Below are 12,907 nucleotides of genomic sequence, written 5' to 3'. Positions count from 1 at the left end.
ATGACCTCAGTTTGGCCTCATGCCCCTCAAAACATTAGAAGCCCTGAGGCCACATTGGCCTTGATGCCACTGGCCCACACACTGCCCCGATGCCACAACTGATAGCACAGTTTTCTGCTCAGGATCCTTCCTGTTAATACAGTATTTAGACACCAGTCAGTGTCTTTCTCTGACTCCCCATCCCCATCTTCAAATCCAGTGACTGTGATTAGTCCAGGCCTGAGTGCGTATGAACAGCTGGACAGTGATTGGTGAAGAAAGGGAACTTGGAAAGACCGTTTATGACAAACCACAAATCATTTGACAAGACTTTTCCAGCCTACATTGAACCGATAATGAGCAAGAAGGAACTGTAATCTCAACCACCAACTAACAACATGACGTGTCTGTTTTAGTTAACCCTTTAAGACCCGGAAGGCATCTGTGTGTCATTTTAAGATTTCTTTGGCTATTCAAAAATAGCAGATCTACAAGCTCATAGCGTGGCACCGAGTGCCGCGCTATGAGCTTGTAGATCTGCTATTTTTGAAAAATCGTGAAAATCTGTGCAAATGTATTTGAATATATATTTTTTAAAGCGTTTTTTTTTTACTCAAATCTTTGCTTCTGCGGGGGTCCCTGGAACAACATATTTTGAGATGGGGGTCCGCGGTCAAATATATAATTTTGGGGTCCTGGACATGAAAAAGTTTGAAAACCACTGATATTATAGCAACGTACGTTTTTTCTTAGGATTTTTGTTAGGATTTAGAAGACATTTGCAGATGCAAAGATTTGAGTTAAAAATGTTTGCTTTAAAAAAATTCCATGATTTAAAAAAAAAAAGGCAGATCTACAAGCTCGTAGTGCGGCACTCAGTGCCGCGCTATGAGCTTGTAGATCTGCCATTTTTGAATATCCCCAAAGCGATCTTAAAAAGACACACAGATGCGTTCCCGGTCTTTATGGGTTAAGACGGCCACTACAGCCTTCACAACATGTTGATGAGAGAGTTGCTCACAATTTTGTCCCTTGGATTTTAAAACCCAAAATCCAAAATGTGCTTTGTATGTGAAACTAAAAGTGCTGTCAGCACTTTATTTATTTATCCCATGTTTGCTTAATTATAATAAGCAGCCTAAAATCATACATAAATGTAGATTTCTTTTTTATTTTATTTATGACTATCGTCGTAGTCATGACCCATGGTGGAAACCATCGCCTCTCTTTCACTTCCTCCTTGGCTGTCATGCTCTGCTGTCCTGTGAAAACGAGCACCACAATAAATCAATAGCAGATCTACAAGTTCTACAAGTTTGTGAGATTGTAGATCTGCTATTTATGGCACGCCACACCCGCGCAGTTCTCGGGCTTAACAATACAATTTAACTCAGTGGTTCTCAAAGTGCGGTCCAGGGACCCTCAGGGTTCTAAATGGACCCTTACAGATCTGTAACTCTGAGAATGTACAAATGGAACCATTCGTACACTCTCACAATTATCGGAGTCCTTGGAATTAAAAAGTTTGAGAACCACTGCATTAACTCTTTGTGAAATTCCAAAGGTCAATGACCCATTAAAACCGGGTCTGTGTCATTTTAGATTTTAGATGTTTTTCAGAACACTCTTAGGATTTGGAACATTGGTTTAGATCAGTGGTTCTCAAAAATAGCAGATCTACAAGCTCACAGTGCGTCACTTCGTCTCGCGCCGTGAGCTTGTACATCTGCAATGTTTTAACATGTTTGAAAAACTTTTAATAATTATGATTTTTTTTTAAACACAAATCTTCTCTTCTGGGGGTCCCTGGCACAAAACATTTTCAGAAGGGGGGTTGGGGGGTCTGAGGCCAAATTCAATTAGAAAACTACTGATTTAGAAGTCATTTGTAGAATCGGCCTCATGTCTTTATGGGGTTAATGGCCAGTGCAACACTCCGCTGACACGTATCTGTCTCACTCTCTGCTGTGTTACTGTGTGTGTGTGTGTGTGTGTGTGTGTGTGTGTGTGTGTGTGTGTGTGTGTGTGTGTGTGTAGACCAGCTGGGCGCGTCGGAGGAAGACGTGGAGGAGATGGTGTGGGACGTGGAGTCGGTCATCACCTTCTACTGCAAGTCCAGAAACATCAGCTTCAGCCCGGAGCTGGGCTGGCCTCACCTGCTCAAACCTCTGCTGGGGCTGCAGCTGCCCCGCAGTGACCTCTACAACTGCTTCTACGCCGTCATGAACAAATACATCCCCAGGTCAGTCGGCCGTCTGCCTTTTGTCCCCCCTACGCCACCGTGGGACTCCCTCTTTCCCAGGTGTTTCGCCCAGGCTCTAGGCAGGACCAAAACCCCTATAGAGGGTCATTAGTCTAGGGCAGGGGTGCCCAAAAGGTAGGTCGCGATCTACCAGTAGATCACAAAGGCTGTGCAGGTAGACCACATGACATGCCCCCCCCCAAAAAAATTGTTTTAGTATTTTTGGCATCTGCCAATTGAATGAAGGTGACTTGATTGATCAAGAAGGGCCTGTCAGGTCACTGACTTCATGGCTTCTATAGTAGGCAAACCCACAATGCAATGCTTTGTTTTCAAGAGTGTTGCGTGCAAACTTCAGCAGCACGCAAAATATAAAAACTACACATTTTTAATGTTCTCCATTTCCTATCCCAAGTGCATTTATCTTATACTTATTACAAAGTATTTTCAACAATGGTATATATATATATATTTTTTTTTTGGTTGGTATCTTGTTGAGCTGGTCATTTTCAAAGTAGTTCTCAAGTCAAAAAAGTGTGGGCACCCCTGGTCTAGGGAAACATAAGGGAGCGCTTGTTTGTATGTACTGTATGTGTTACTGTCATGTGTTTTGTATTGTAAATGTATCTTTAACGTATTAACTGTTAACTGTGAGAGGACCTCAATGGAAACAAGTCTATATGTATATGTACTGTATGTGTTACTGTCATGTGTTTTGTATTGTAATGCGTTAATAACTTATTAACTGTTAACTGTGAGAGGACCTCAAGGGAAACAAGTCTCAGGACTTTATTGTGTTATCCTCGAACTGCTGTAATCATGTGGATTTATTGCGTTTCAAAGAAATCAAATCGAATAAAACATAAAAAATCTAGATTTTGTTGTTGTTGACAGGGTTCCCACAGCCATGAAATGCATGGAAGTATTTAGAAATTCAAAAAACGGTTTTCCAGGCCCGGAAAAGGTTTTGGAAAATGTTTTGATGTAATTTACATAGTTCTTGGCTATTGACTTTGTTCATAAAAAACATGTCAAGCGTTGCATGAAATACGGGTGGCCTAATGTATGCTAGTGTAATGTATGTAAGCTAACAACACGGTGCACCGTGATTAGCTTTTAGATCTGTCCCTTTTCTCACGTGACACCTTTGCTCCAGTCTGTCGGGGGGGGCATTAACCCTTTAAGACCTGAGGGCGATTCTTACAAATGTCTTCTAAATCCTAACAGTTTTCTGAAAAACGTATGTTTCTATATCAGTGGTCCTCAAACTTTTTCATGTCAAGGACCCCCAAAAATGATATGTATTTGGCCGCTGACCCCCATCTCAAAATATTTTGTTCCAGGGACCCCCCAGAAGCAAAGATTTTAGTTAAAAATGTTTGCTTTAAAACAGTATGTATTCAAAGATTTGCACACATTTTCACGATTTAAAAAAAATAGCAGATCTACAAGCTCGTAGCGCGGCACTTGGTGCTTCGCTATGAGCTTGTAGATCAGCCAAAGTGTAAAATAATGCTTTTTAGCTCAAATCAAAAAGTTACACAGATGCGTTCCAGGTCTTAATGGGTTAATAGCCTCATTATTGCATTGCTATAGGCCTGTTTTGAAAATTCATTGTTAAAAATTTGTGGGAACCCTGTGTGGAAGTGACCAGGGGAGTTGAATCCTAACGGTGTGTTTTTTGTGTGTTTTCTTCCTCTCAGGGACTGCATACCAAACGGTCGGCCCTTCCACCTGTTCAGGCTGCTGCTGCAGTACCACGAGCCGGAGCTCTGCTCCTTCCTGGACACCAAAAAGATCACACCCCACTCCTACGCCATGAGCTGGGTGCGTCTTCTTCTTTCTAACCCTAACACCCACACACACCGCTGATTTCACACCAGATAAACCTCAAAACGATTTATGTGCAGTGACAAATAATTATCACCCTCCCCGCCCGGCTTCCCTTCTCTGAACACGGGCCAATTTTGTTCGTATAGACCAGGGTTCCCCAATAGGCGGCCCGCGGGAGAGGCAACTGTCCGGCCCGCGACGACTCCTGTCATTTTTTTGAAAAATAATAATATCTGTATTACTGTTCAAGCAGACTAACAAACACATCTGTTAGTAAATTGTTGATTGTGGACTTATTTAGATTTTCAGTACGTACAACTGGCTGCTGTTAATCTGTATTACTTTTCAAGCAGACCGTAACAACCAAATATTTTAAGTAAATGGTTGATTCTCAACTTATTTTGTTTCCAGAGTGCATTTTTTCCTTGTGTGACCCTCAACACAGGATTTAAGAATCCCAGGCCTAAAATAACACAGTGTCAAATTAGCTCGATTAGAGAAAAAATACAAATAAAAAACTACACATTTTGCGGGCATTGTGCCTGGCATTTTGCGGGCACAATGCCCCCGGCCCTCGGCTTGGTACCCAAGACATAATTTGGCCCTTGGGGAAAAGTAATTGGGGAACCCTGGTATAGACCCTCGACAAAGCCGGACGCACCGGCGGTGGATTTGAACCCACTATTGCAGCTTTAAACTGAAGCCATACAGTATATACTTTGTCTTACGACAAGCAGCGAAACTAGCAGATCTACAAGTTTTCTAAAGATTTTGGAAAGAAATTGACAATATAATGACATGGCCAAAATAGGGATGCCAGGTCGAAAGTTAACGTGTGTGTGTGTGTGTGTGTGTGTGTGTGTGTGTGTGTGTGTGTGTGTGTGTGTGTGTGTGTGTGTGTACTGTAGTTGGGCAGTCTGTTTTCCAGCCACTGCCTCCCAGACGTCACCCAGGCGGTGTGGGACAGCTACCTCCAGCAGACCGACCCCTTCCTCGTCTTCTTCCTCATGCTGGTCATCCTCGTCAACGCCAAGTAGGTCACCTCTCTCTCCCCCCCAAAAGCTCCCTCCACATCGGTGTTGATTTCGTCGACTAAAACTATGACGAAAGATGTTAGATAGAGACTAGTGGAGAAGAGATCCAGTAGAATAAAGACAAGTCATTTAATGGTTGGTTGCGCTAGGGTGTGGATGCTGAAAATAGCAGATCTACAAGCTCACAACTGTGAGCTTGTAGATCTGCTATTTTCAGCATGCAACAGAGTGTAAAATCAGTCATTACGACGCCATCAAGGCACCGCCAACATACATTATAGTCGACTAAATCAACTGTAGATTTAGTAGACTATAATCGTATGATATTTTGTCGACTAAAACTAGACAAAAACTAAAACATTTCAGATGACTAAAATATGACTAAAACTAAATGGAATTTTATTCAAAAGACTATGACTAAAACTACATCAAAATTTGCTGTCAGAATCAACACTGCTCCACATGTTGTCCCATCTTGGCTTCTTCTAGACGTGACTTTGTCCCTTCTTCTTTTTGTTGTCCCTGTCCCCCCTCTAGAGAAAGCATCCTAACACAAGAAGAAGTGCACAGCAGAGAAGACCTCATCAGTGAGTCTTTGGATCCCGTTCATCATTTTTGATTGATTGAATACTTTATTAACAGTTTGCAAAGACAAGCACAGGAAAGTACAGTTCATTATACAAGGTCTGTTAAGAGGATTTAAAACCCAAGTAAGCACTATGGCTTGTTTCCATTGGGGTCCTTTGTACTCAATTCATCAAAACATTTAATGAAATATACACTACTATGCAAAAACACCATATAAAGGGGTAGAAATCGAAGAAAATAAATATGTTCAGTAAGCTGTTTGGGGGGGGGGGGGGGGGGGTGTAGGCTTTGACTTTTTACAATTGCAGCCACCTGTAAGTGCTCTTTTAGAGCAGTTTTGAGGGAGAGTAAGGATTCACATGTTTTTATGACTGTTGGTAGGGAATTCCACATTTTAGTAGCATAGCAGTAGAATGAATTTAATCCCTTGTTTGAGCCAAATCTGGGTTGAACATGATCAGTGGAGCTCCCTCTGGGGTTGTGATTGTGGACGTTTTTGAAGTTTTTGAAGTAGTTTGACAGGTACATGGGTGTCTTTGTGGTGTAGTCGTGTATCTTGCAGACCAGACCCATTGCAAGTTGCTGTACTCTGTCCTCTACCCTGAGCCATCCCACCCTAGCATAGTGAGCAGGGGTTAGATGAGTTGTAGGTGTAAGGCCAAGCAGCCTGGTTTCTAAGGCCTTTGTGATGCTATGGTGTGGTGCTATGGTAATCACATCGTTAACCACTTAGGCACAATAAGCTTTGTTGACCGGATTCCCCCGTGGTAGAGCTCTGTGCGGGACTGTTTTCTTAGTCCCACTCCCACCTGGATTCCTGAGCTTTCCTGGCCGCCCGCGCCCGTACTGGTTTAGTTTCTGACCGCACAAAGTCCATTTTTGACCGCCGACATCAAAACATTTTTTTCCACTTGAACCCCAGAATCCATACAAGCGGTCCAAGTTTGAGAGCTTACTCATGTCCAGTTTTCAGTTTAATTCCTCAATATTAGGACTGCATAATCCTGTCATATTTCATTGGGACACCAAACCAAAACATTACAAACTAGAAAAAGTGCTCCTCGGAGCACAGGTCTCCGCCAGGTCAGGTAAGTTATTGTGGCCTCCTGGTGGCGCTATAATAGGCCAATGTGAAAAGGGTGGCATTTCTTCCTCGGCCTAGTGGGAATGTGGGTGCAAATTTTCACGGAAATCGCACGCCACGTTCATGATTTCAGACATTTTGTTCAAAACGGACCAATCCTGCAAACTTTGGAAGTCAACCTTAGCCAATCAGGATGGAATATGAAATATGGGACAGATGCATCTTGATCACATGACTATAGAGATACTGTGTACCGATGTGCGTGATGTTTGGATAAAATCTGAAGGATTAATATCCAAAAATGTATTTGACATAAGTCGGCCTCCTGGTGGCGCTGTAAAAAGCAGATGTGAAAAATGCAGTGCAGATGTTTTTCCTTGGCCTCTAGGGAGTAGGCGTGCAAAGTTTCACGCAGATCGGTGCAGTTATAGTTAAAAATGCAAATCGGCCTGTTATAGCGCCACCATGAGGCTGATGTGAAAAGTTTTAAGTGCCATTTCTTCCTCGGCCTAGTGGGAATGTGCGTGTGCAATTTTATGGAAATGGCAAGCTGCGTTCATGGTTTGAGGCAGTTTGTTCAAAACGGACCAATCCTGCAAACTTTGGATGGTAACCTTAGCCAATGAGGATGGAATATGGGAAAGCGGACAGATCAGGGTTGATCACATGACTATAGAGATACTGTGTACCGATTTGCATGAGGTTTGGTTAAAAACTGTAGGAGTAATGGGGAAAAATGGGTTTTGCACAAATCGGCCTCCTGGTGGCGCTATGACAGGCCTATGTGAAAAATTTGAGGCAGAGGTTCTGAATTGGCATCCAGGGAGTGTGTGTGCACAGTTTCGCAGCGACCGGGCCAACGGTGCCAGAGATTAGCTGCTAACACACAGACAGGACACACGGACGGACACACGGACGGACGGACGGACGGACGGACGGACGGACGGACAGGGGCGAAAACATACTCTCTCGCCATGCCTTTCGGCCTGGCGGAGACAACAAACACACAATATGAGAGAGACGGAGAGATACAGCCATTTCATCGCTGGTTGACAGTAGATTATTAAATGGATGCATTATGCACATAGGGGTTGGGATCCGGAATCGGAGGAACCGGATCCTACATTGAGAACCGTTCTCGGAACCGGTTCATCACACTGTCAGAGCTGGTTATGTGGACTTCACGTCTGCTATACAATTACAATACCGCTGTTTCTACAACTTTTTACTTTCAAGGACCACCATAACTCTCTGAGAGTGTACAAATGGAACCAAATGGACCCGTTAGGGTCCATTTGGTTCCATTTGTACACTCTCAGAGTTACAGACCTGTAAGGGTCCATTTGGTTCCATTTGTACACTCTCAGAGGTACAGACCTGTAAGGGTCCATTTGGTTCCATTTGTACACTCTCAGAGGTACAGACCTGTAAGGGTCCATTTGGTTCCATTTGTACACTCTCAGAGTTACAGACCTGTAAGGGTCCATTTGGTTCCATGTGTACACTCTCAGAGTTACAGACCTGTAAGGGTCCATTTGGTTCCATTTGTACACTCTCAGAGTTACAGACCTGTAAGGGTCCATTTGGTTCCATTTGTACACTCTCAGAGTTACAGACCTGTAAGGGTCCATTTGGTTCCATTTGTACCCTCTCAGAGTTACAGACCTGTAAGGGTCCATTTGGTTCCATTTGTACACTCTCAGAGTTACAGACCTGTAAGGGTCCATTTGGTTCCATGTGTACACTCAGAGTTTGGAACCATCTCAAGTAACCATGAGGGTCCCTGCACCTCACTTTGAGAACAACTACAATAATATGTATGAAATACTGTATGTATGATTGAATACGCCAGTTTCCACCTGCAGGTATAAAAAAAAAAAAAATGTTAATATGACAAACTAAATAACTAAATAAAAACTAAGCTATGATGACTAAAACTATTGGCAATTTCGTCAACAAATAAAAACTAGACTAAAATGTTAGGGAGGGACTAGTGGCGAGATCCAGTAGAACTAAAATACAAGTCATTTTATGTTCGTTTGCGCCCGGGTGTTGCGCTCTGAAAATAGCAGATGTACAAGCTAACAACGCATGATCTGTATCTATGTATGTATGCATGCAAAATAAATGTATACAGCTGATGATTCAGCTATATCCATATACGGCCTCCCAGCAGGTCAGCCATGCCCAAATATGGGCTCCCTGATGTCATACGTAGACGTGACCTCACCGGTATGACATGAGCAATCTAGAGAGCAGGATAAAAAGCACTGCAGCCTCAGAGAGAGTCCATATTGAATCAACGCTCCCAATAATCTAAGGACATCCTTGTTTCTCCAAGACTCAACTCTTCAACACAGATCTCTTCAAGCCTGTTATCTTCAAGACTCTTTTGACCAAGATTCTAAAAGCTCTTGAATCTAGAAGCTTAATTCGTTGGCTTCTTTTCTTTGGCTCTTAAAGCACTTCATTCTTCTACAGAGCAGGAAACCAACAGTTTTTTACTTCAATTCACCATTAACTGTCCTGTTAAAAATGTTTTCATGGACGTCGCTTCAGAAAGGATCAACAAAGAAAGATGATGGTGTTGCTGTAGCAGTGAGACACCAGCTGTACTACTTTGTAATGAACACTGACAAGAACAACAAGGGTCAGATTGATGTGCACGTCTTCAACACGGTGTCTTTGCTCTGGAGGAAGTTGACCCCAGTGACATCCGGAAGAGGAGAACATCCCATTGAGGTTCCCTCCAGGCGCCACGGCTGCACAGCTGTGCTGATAGAAGATATCGTCTACTTCTGGGGAGGTAGTGTGTACTACAAGCACTGCAACCATACTCTGTATGCATTTGATGTCGACACCCGCAGGTGGTTCAAACCACAGGTTACTGGGACTGTTTCAGGGGAGAGGAGGAGCCACCACTCAGCCTGTGTCTTGGGGAAGGTCATGTATGTACATGGAGGATACAGACTGCAGACTGGACACACTGAAGACATCGGCAAGTTGGACACCACCACCATGGTCTGGTCTTTAATTGACACCGGAGGTACTCTACCTCCCGATTCATCATATCACTCTGCCACCATCATCGGGACAAAGATGTTTGTATTTGGGGGCACGGGGGATAATTGGTACAACAACACCATCAGAGTTTTTGACACAGACACCAACTGCTGGCTGAACACACCTTCTACACAGATTCTTTCAGACGGACGGAGGGATCATTCAGCCTTTACCTACAATGGAGAGCTGTACATACGTGGTGTCTTTTATGGGGGCCCTTTCCTCAATGATCTGTGGAAATTAAATCCAAAGACCTTCTCCTGGAAGAAGGTTGAGCCCAAGGGGAAAAGCCCGTCTGCGACGTGTAGGACGTGCTGTTGCATGGTGGGAGATCGTATCTTTCTCTTTGGAGGACACAACACAGGTGAGCTTTACATCTTAGACGTCAGTCCTAGCTTCAAGACGTTATGTAAGCTAGCAGTGATTCAGTATGGCCTGGAGCAGTCGGAACTCCCACACAACGTCAGGTGGGAACTGGCTAGCCTTCTTTCCTGCTCCAGAAGACGTGGGTAGCCAGGGAGACCAAAACTAAACCAAACAAACACAAAAACAAAGTCTGTGACCGACCTGGCAGTAAAGAAAAATAATACAATAATAAAAAAGACTTCATTTTGCACTGTAGTTAAATGGTTGTAATGCGACGCATTTAAGTTGCGTTCTTATTATAATCCAAAGATACAGTATGACAGGTGACAAGAAACAAAGTTGAACCCTATATGCTTAGCCATGGGTCTTCAACAGGGGGTTCGGTCCCCCTAGGGGGTCTTCAACAAGGGGTCCGCTCCCCCTAGGGGGTCCTCAGAGATACTAACGGGGGGGGGGGGGCAAATGTGTATTTTTCCAACTTGAACTCTAGCATCTCGATTCTGTGGGAAACAATCACCAAAATAAGCCGATCTACAAGCTCACCAACAAGCTTGTATGAGCTTGTAGATCGGCTGGATACTTCCGGCTAAGAGATTGGGTGTAGAGGGGGAAAAAGATCAGACCAAGTACTGAGGGTTTAAGTGGTCAAATGTCTGAAGATACACATGAGCAAAAAAAAAAAAAGTCTATGAAGCTGTCTGTGAAATCTCTGAAAAGGTTGTGTCACGCTGCGACACATTGTGAGCTTGTGGATCAGCTACCCCAGGGGTCTGTACTAGGTCCCCGCCTGTTTCCCTCTACATATCTCGTGACAATAGCCAATCTTAACACGTGGGGTTCAACCATAGACTGTATAAAACCTTTGCTGGTTTCTACAGACCGAAAATGAAGCCCATTGTTCAGGAATTTGAAAACCGCCATCTCTAATATAAGCCCAAAAGCACGTCGGGAACAGGAACCGGAAAACAATCCCCAAAGAATGCTATTGGTTGGGTAGCTTGTCAATCAAGAGCGGGGGCGGGGAATGAATGCTATTGGTTGTGTAGCTTGTCAATCAAATCATCCCGCCCCTCTTAGAGAATAGCCTACTTTATCGTCAATTTTAGAATAAATGGGACCATAGTTTAGCAAAACTCATATCATGATGATTGAAAGGAGACTTTAAACTAGCGACTGGACGCATATAGAGTTTATGACCATTTCTATTAACACATTGACCGCCGGGCCCGTAGTTCTACGGGCCGTTAAATCCAACGGTTAAGCGCCGATCCCGTAGCCTACGGGCTGTGGTGCTTTTTCCTTTTTTTTTCGATTTTTTTTTTTTTTCAATTTTCCAGGGGGACCATTTTCAGTGTAACACCACCCGAAGTCACCCGGAAGTGCGATCCCGTTTTTTTTTTCCCGTCTGCCTACATTCTAAGTCGTACACAAAAAGCCCTGTAAAACCTGTACAGGACATGTAGTTTTTCATCCTCGCATTTCCCATGTTAACATAAACGCTCAGAACTCAAACATGGCGGCTCCGTTTGACACGCGGTCTCGACGAGTAGACACCAGGACATGTGCCCGTTGTTTACAAACAGTGGATCGGGCAATCTAAAGGATTTTAACGGGGCCTATGGCGACCTGAAAAAAACAAAAAACAACAATAAAACCTTGGCACTGGTGAGTACATTATGAGATTAGCCCTTGGCGGTGGATGTGTTAAGGTAATACAATCCAGTCTAAAGTTCGTCAAAAACCCATCCGCTTACATTGAGAGAATATTCTTTCTGACACCAGCAGGGGTAAAACAGCGAAACTACAGGCCATTCATATGAACTGTCTCTTCCGTATTGGAGTCAATGTAAAAATCTCAAGCTGGCCCCTTGGGTTCAACACAAGCTGAGTTCATGCTCAAAAGGTTTGAGCGAAAACGCAATATTGTGGACATACTGAGCATTTGACTGGATACAGACTATTAGATTGTACTGAGAGAGTTGGTGGGAGGTTATAAACTGATTTTTGATGTAGCTCTGCTGCTGTTAGGGATAGTTCACCCAAAAAAGGACTTATCCTACTATAATTCTACAACGCTCTGTAGTGGTGGTGAGGTGGTGAGGCCAAAATGTGTTCTGCCCGGTTCTCCTCAGTGGCTGGAGCAATTGAACTGCAAGCTCATAGCGCGGCACTCGGTGCCGCGCTATGCATTTTATTGTTGTTTTTTTGTTTTTTTCATGTCGCCACAGACCTCGCTAAATAAGTTAAAAGTGCGCGTTCATTTGGTTCTAAACACACAAGGGATCTGTGTGAAACGGCCAGTGAAAACCCGTTCGAAATCCCATCCGCAATCTTGAAGCTACAGCGGTGAACGCTAAACAGTGATCAGCGAGGAGAAAAACAACAACCGAGAAAATCGACTTTTAGACAGGATCCCAGACAGGAAGCGGATACGATCGAAAAAAACGGAACCCGAATAATTGGAAAAAGTGGATCAAAAATTTCAGAAAGTGCACTTCATTTCATTTCGAGAAAAAAAAAAAAAACACCGGTTCGCGTAGATCTACGCGATTGGCACGTGGCGGCTTTAAATAGGTTCGCGTAGATCTACGCGATTGGCAGTCAATGTGTTAATGGGTTAATGTTGGAGCCCTAGTTTCTTCGATTCATCAAGCATTGTCTTTATTTTTGGATTCTTACATTCACCGTAACGGGATGCGACGGAAACAAAAAGTTTCA

General features: G+C 43.5%; 1 protein-coding gene across 4 annotated transcripts in view; it reads left to right on the top strand.

Moving 5' to 3' along the window:
- tbc1d23 (TBC1 domain family, member 23) overlaps positions 1 to 12,907 on the top strand; it is a 43,848-nt gene that overhangs the window by 9,599 nt on the left and 21,342 nt on the right. For 3 of the 4 annotated variants that reach the window (XR_013933326.1, XM_080431183.1, XM_080431182.1), the window contains exons 4-7: positions 2,017 to 2,221; positions 3,925 to 4,048; positions 4,963 to 5,087; positions 5,626 to 5,675. Coding sequence is in view for 3 of the 4 variants with exons in the window: in XM_080431183.1 (XP_080287309.1) it covers positions 2,017 to 2,221; positions 3,925 to 4,048; positions 4,963 to 5,087; positions 5,626 to 5,675 (504 nt within the window). In the remaining variant the exon portion in view is untranslated. The remainder of the gene's footprint in view (positions 1 to 2,016; positions 2,222 to 3,924; positions 4,049 to 4,962; positions 5,088 to 5,625; positions 5,676 to 12,907) is intronic. The other variant, XM_080431184.1, reaches the window with a different exon arrangement.

This window comes from Gymnoscopelus braueri (genome assembly GCF_963280865.1).
Source record: "Gymnoscopelus braueri genome assembly, chromosome: 6".
In the NCBI taxonomy this organism is placed as follows: Eukaryota; Metazoa; Chordata; class Actinopteri; order Myctophiformes; family Myctophidae; genus Gymnoscopelus; species Gymnoscopelus braueri.
Note: the sequence above shows the minus strand (reverse complement) of the source record. Positions and strands in the feature narration are given on the sequence as shown.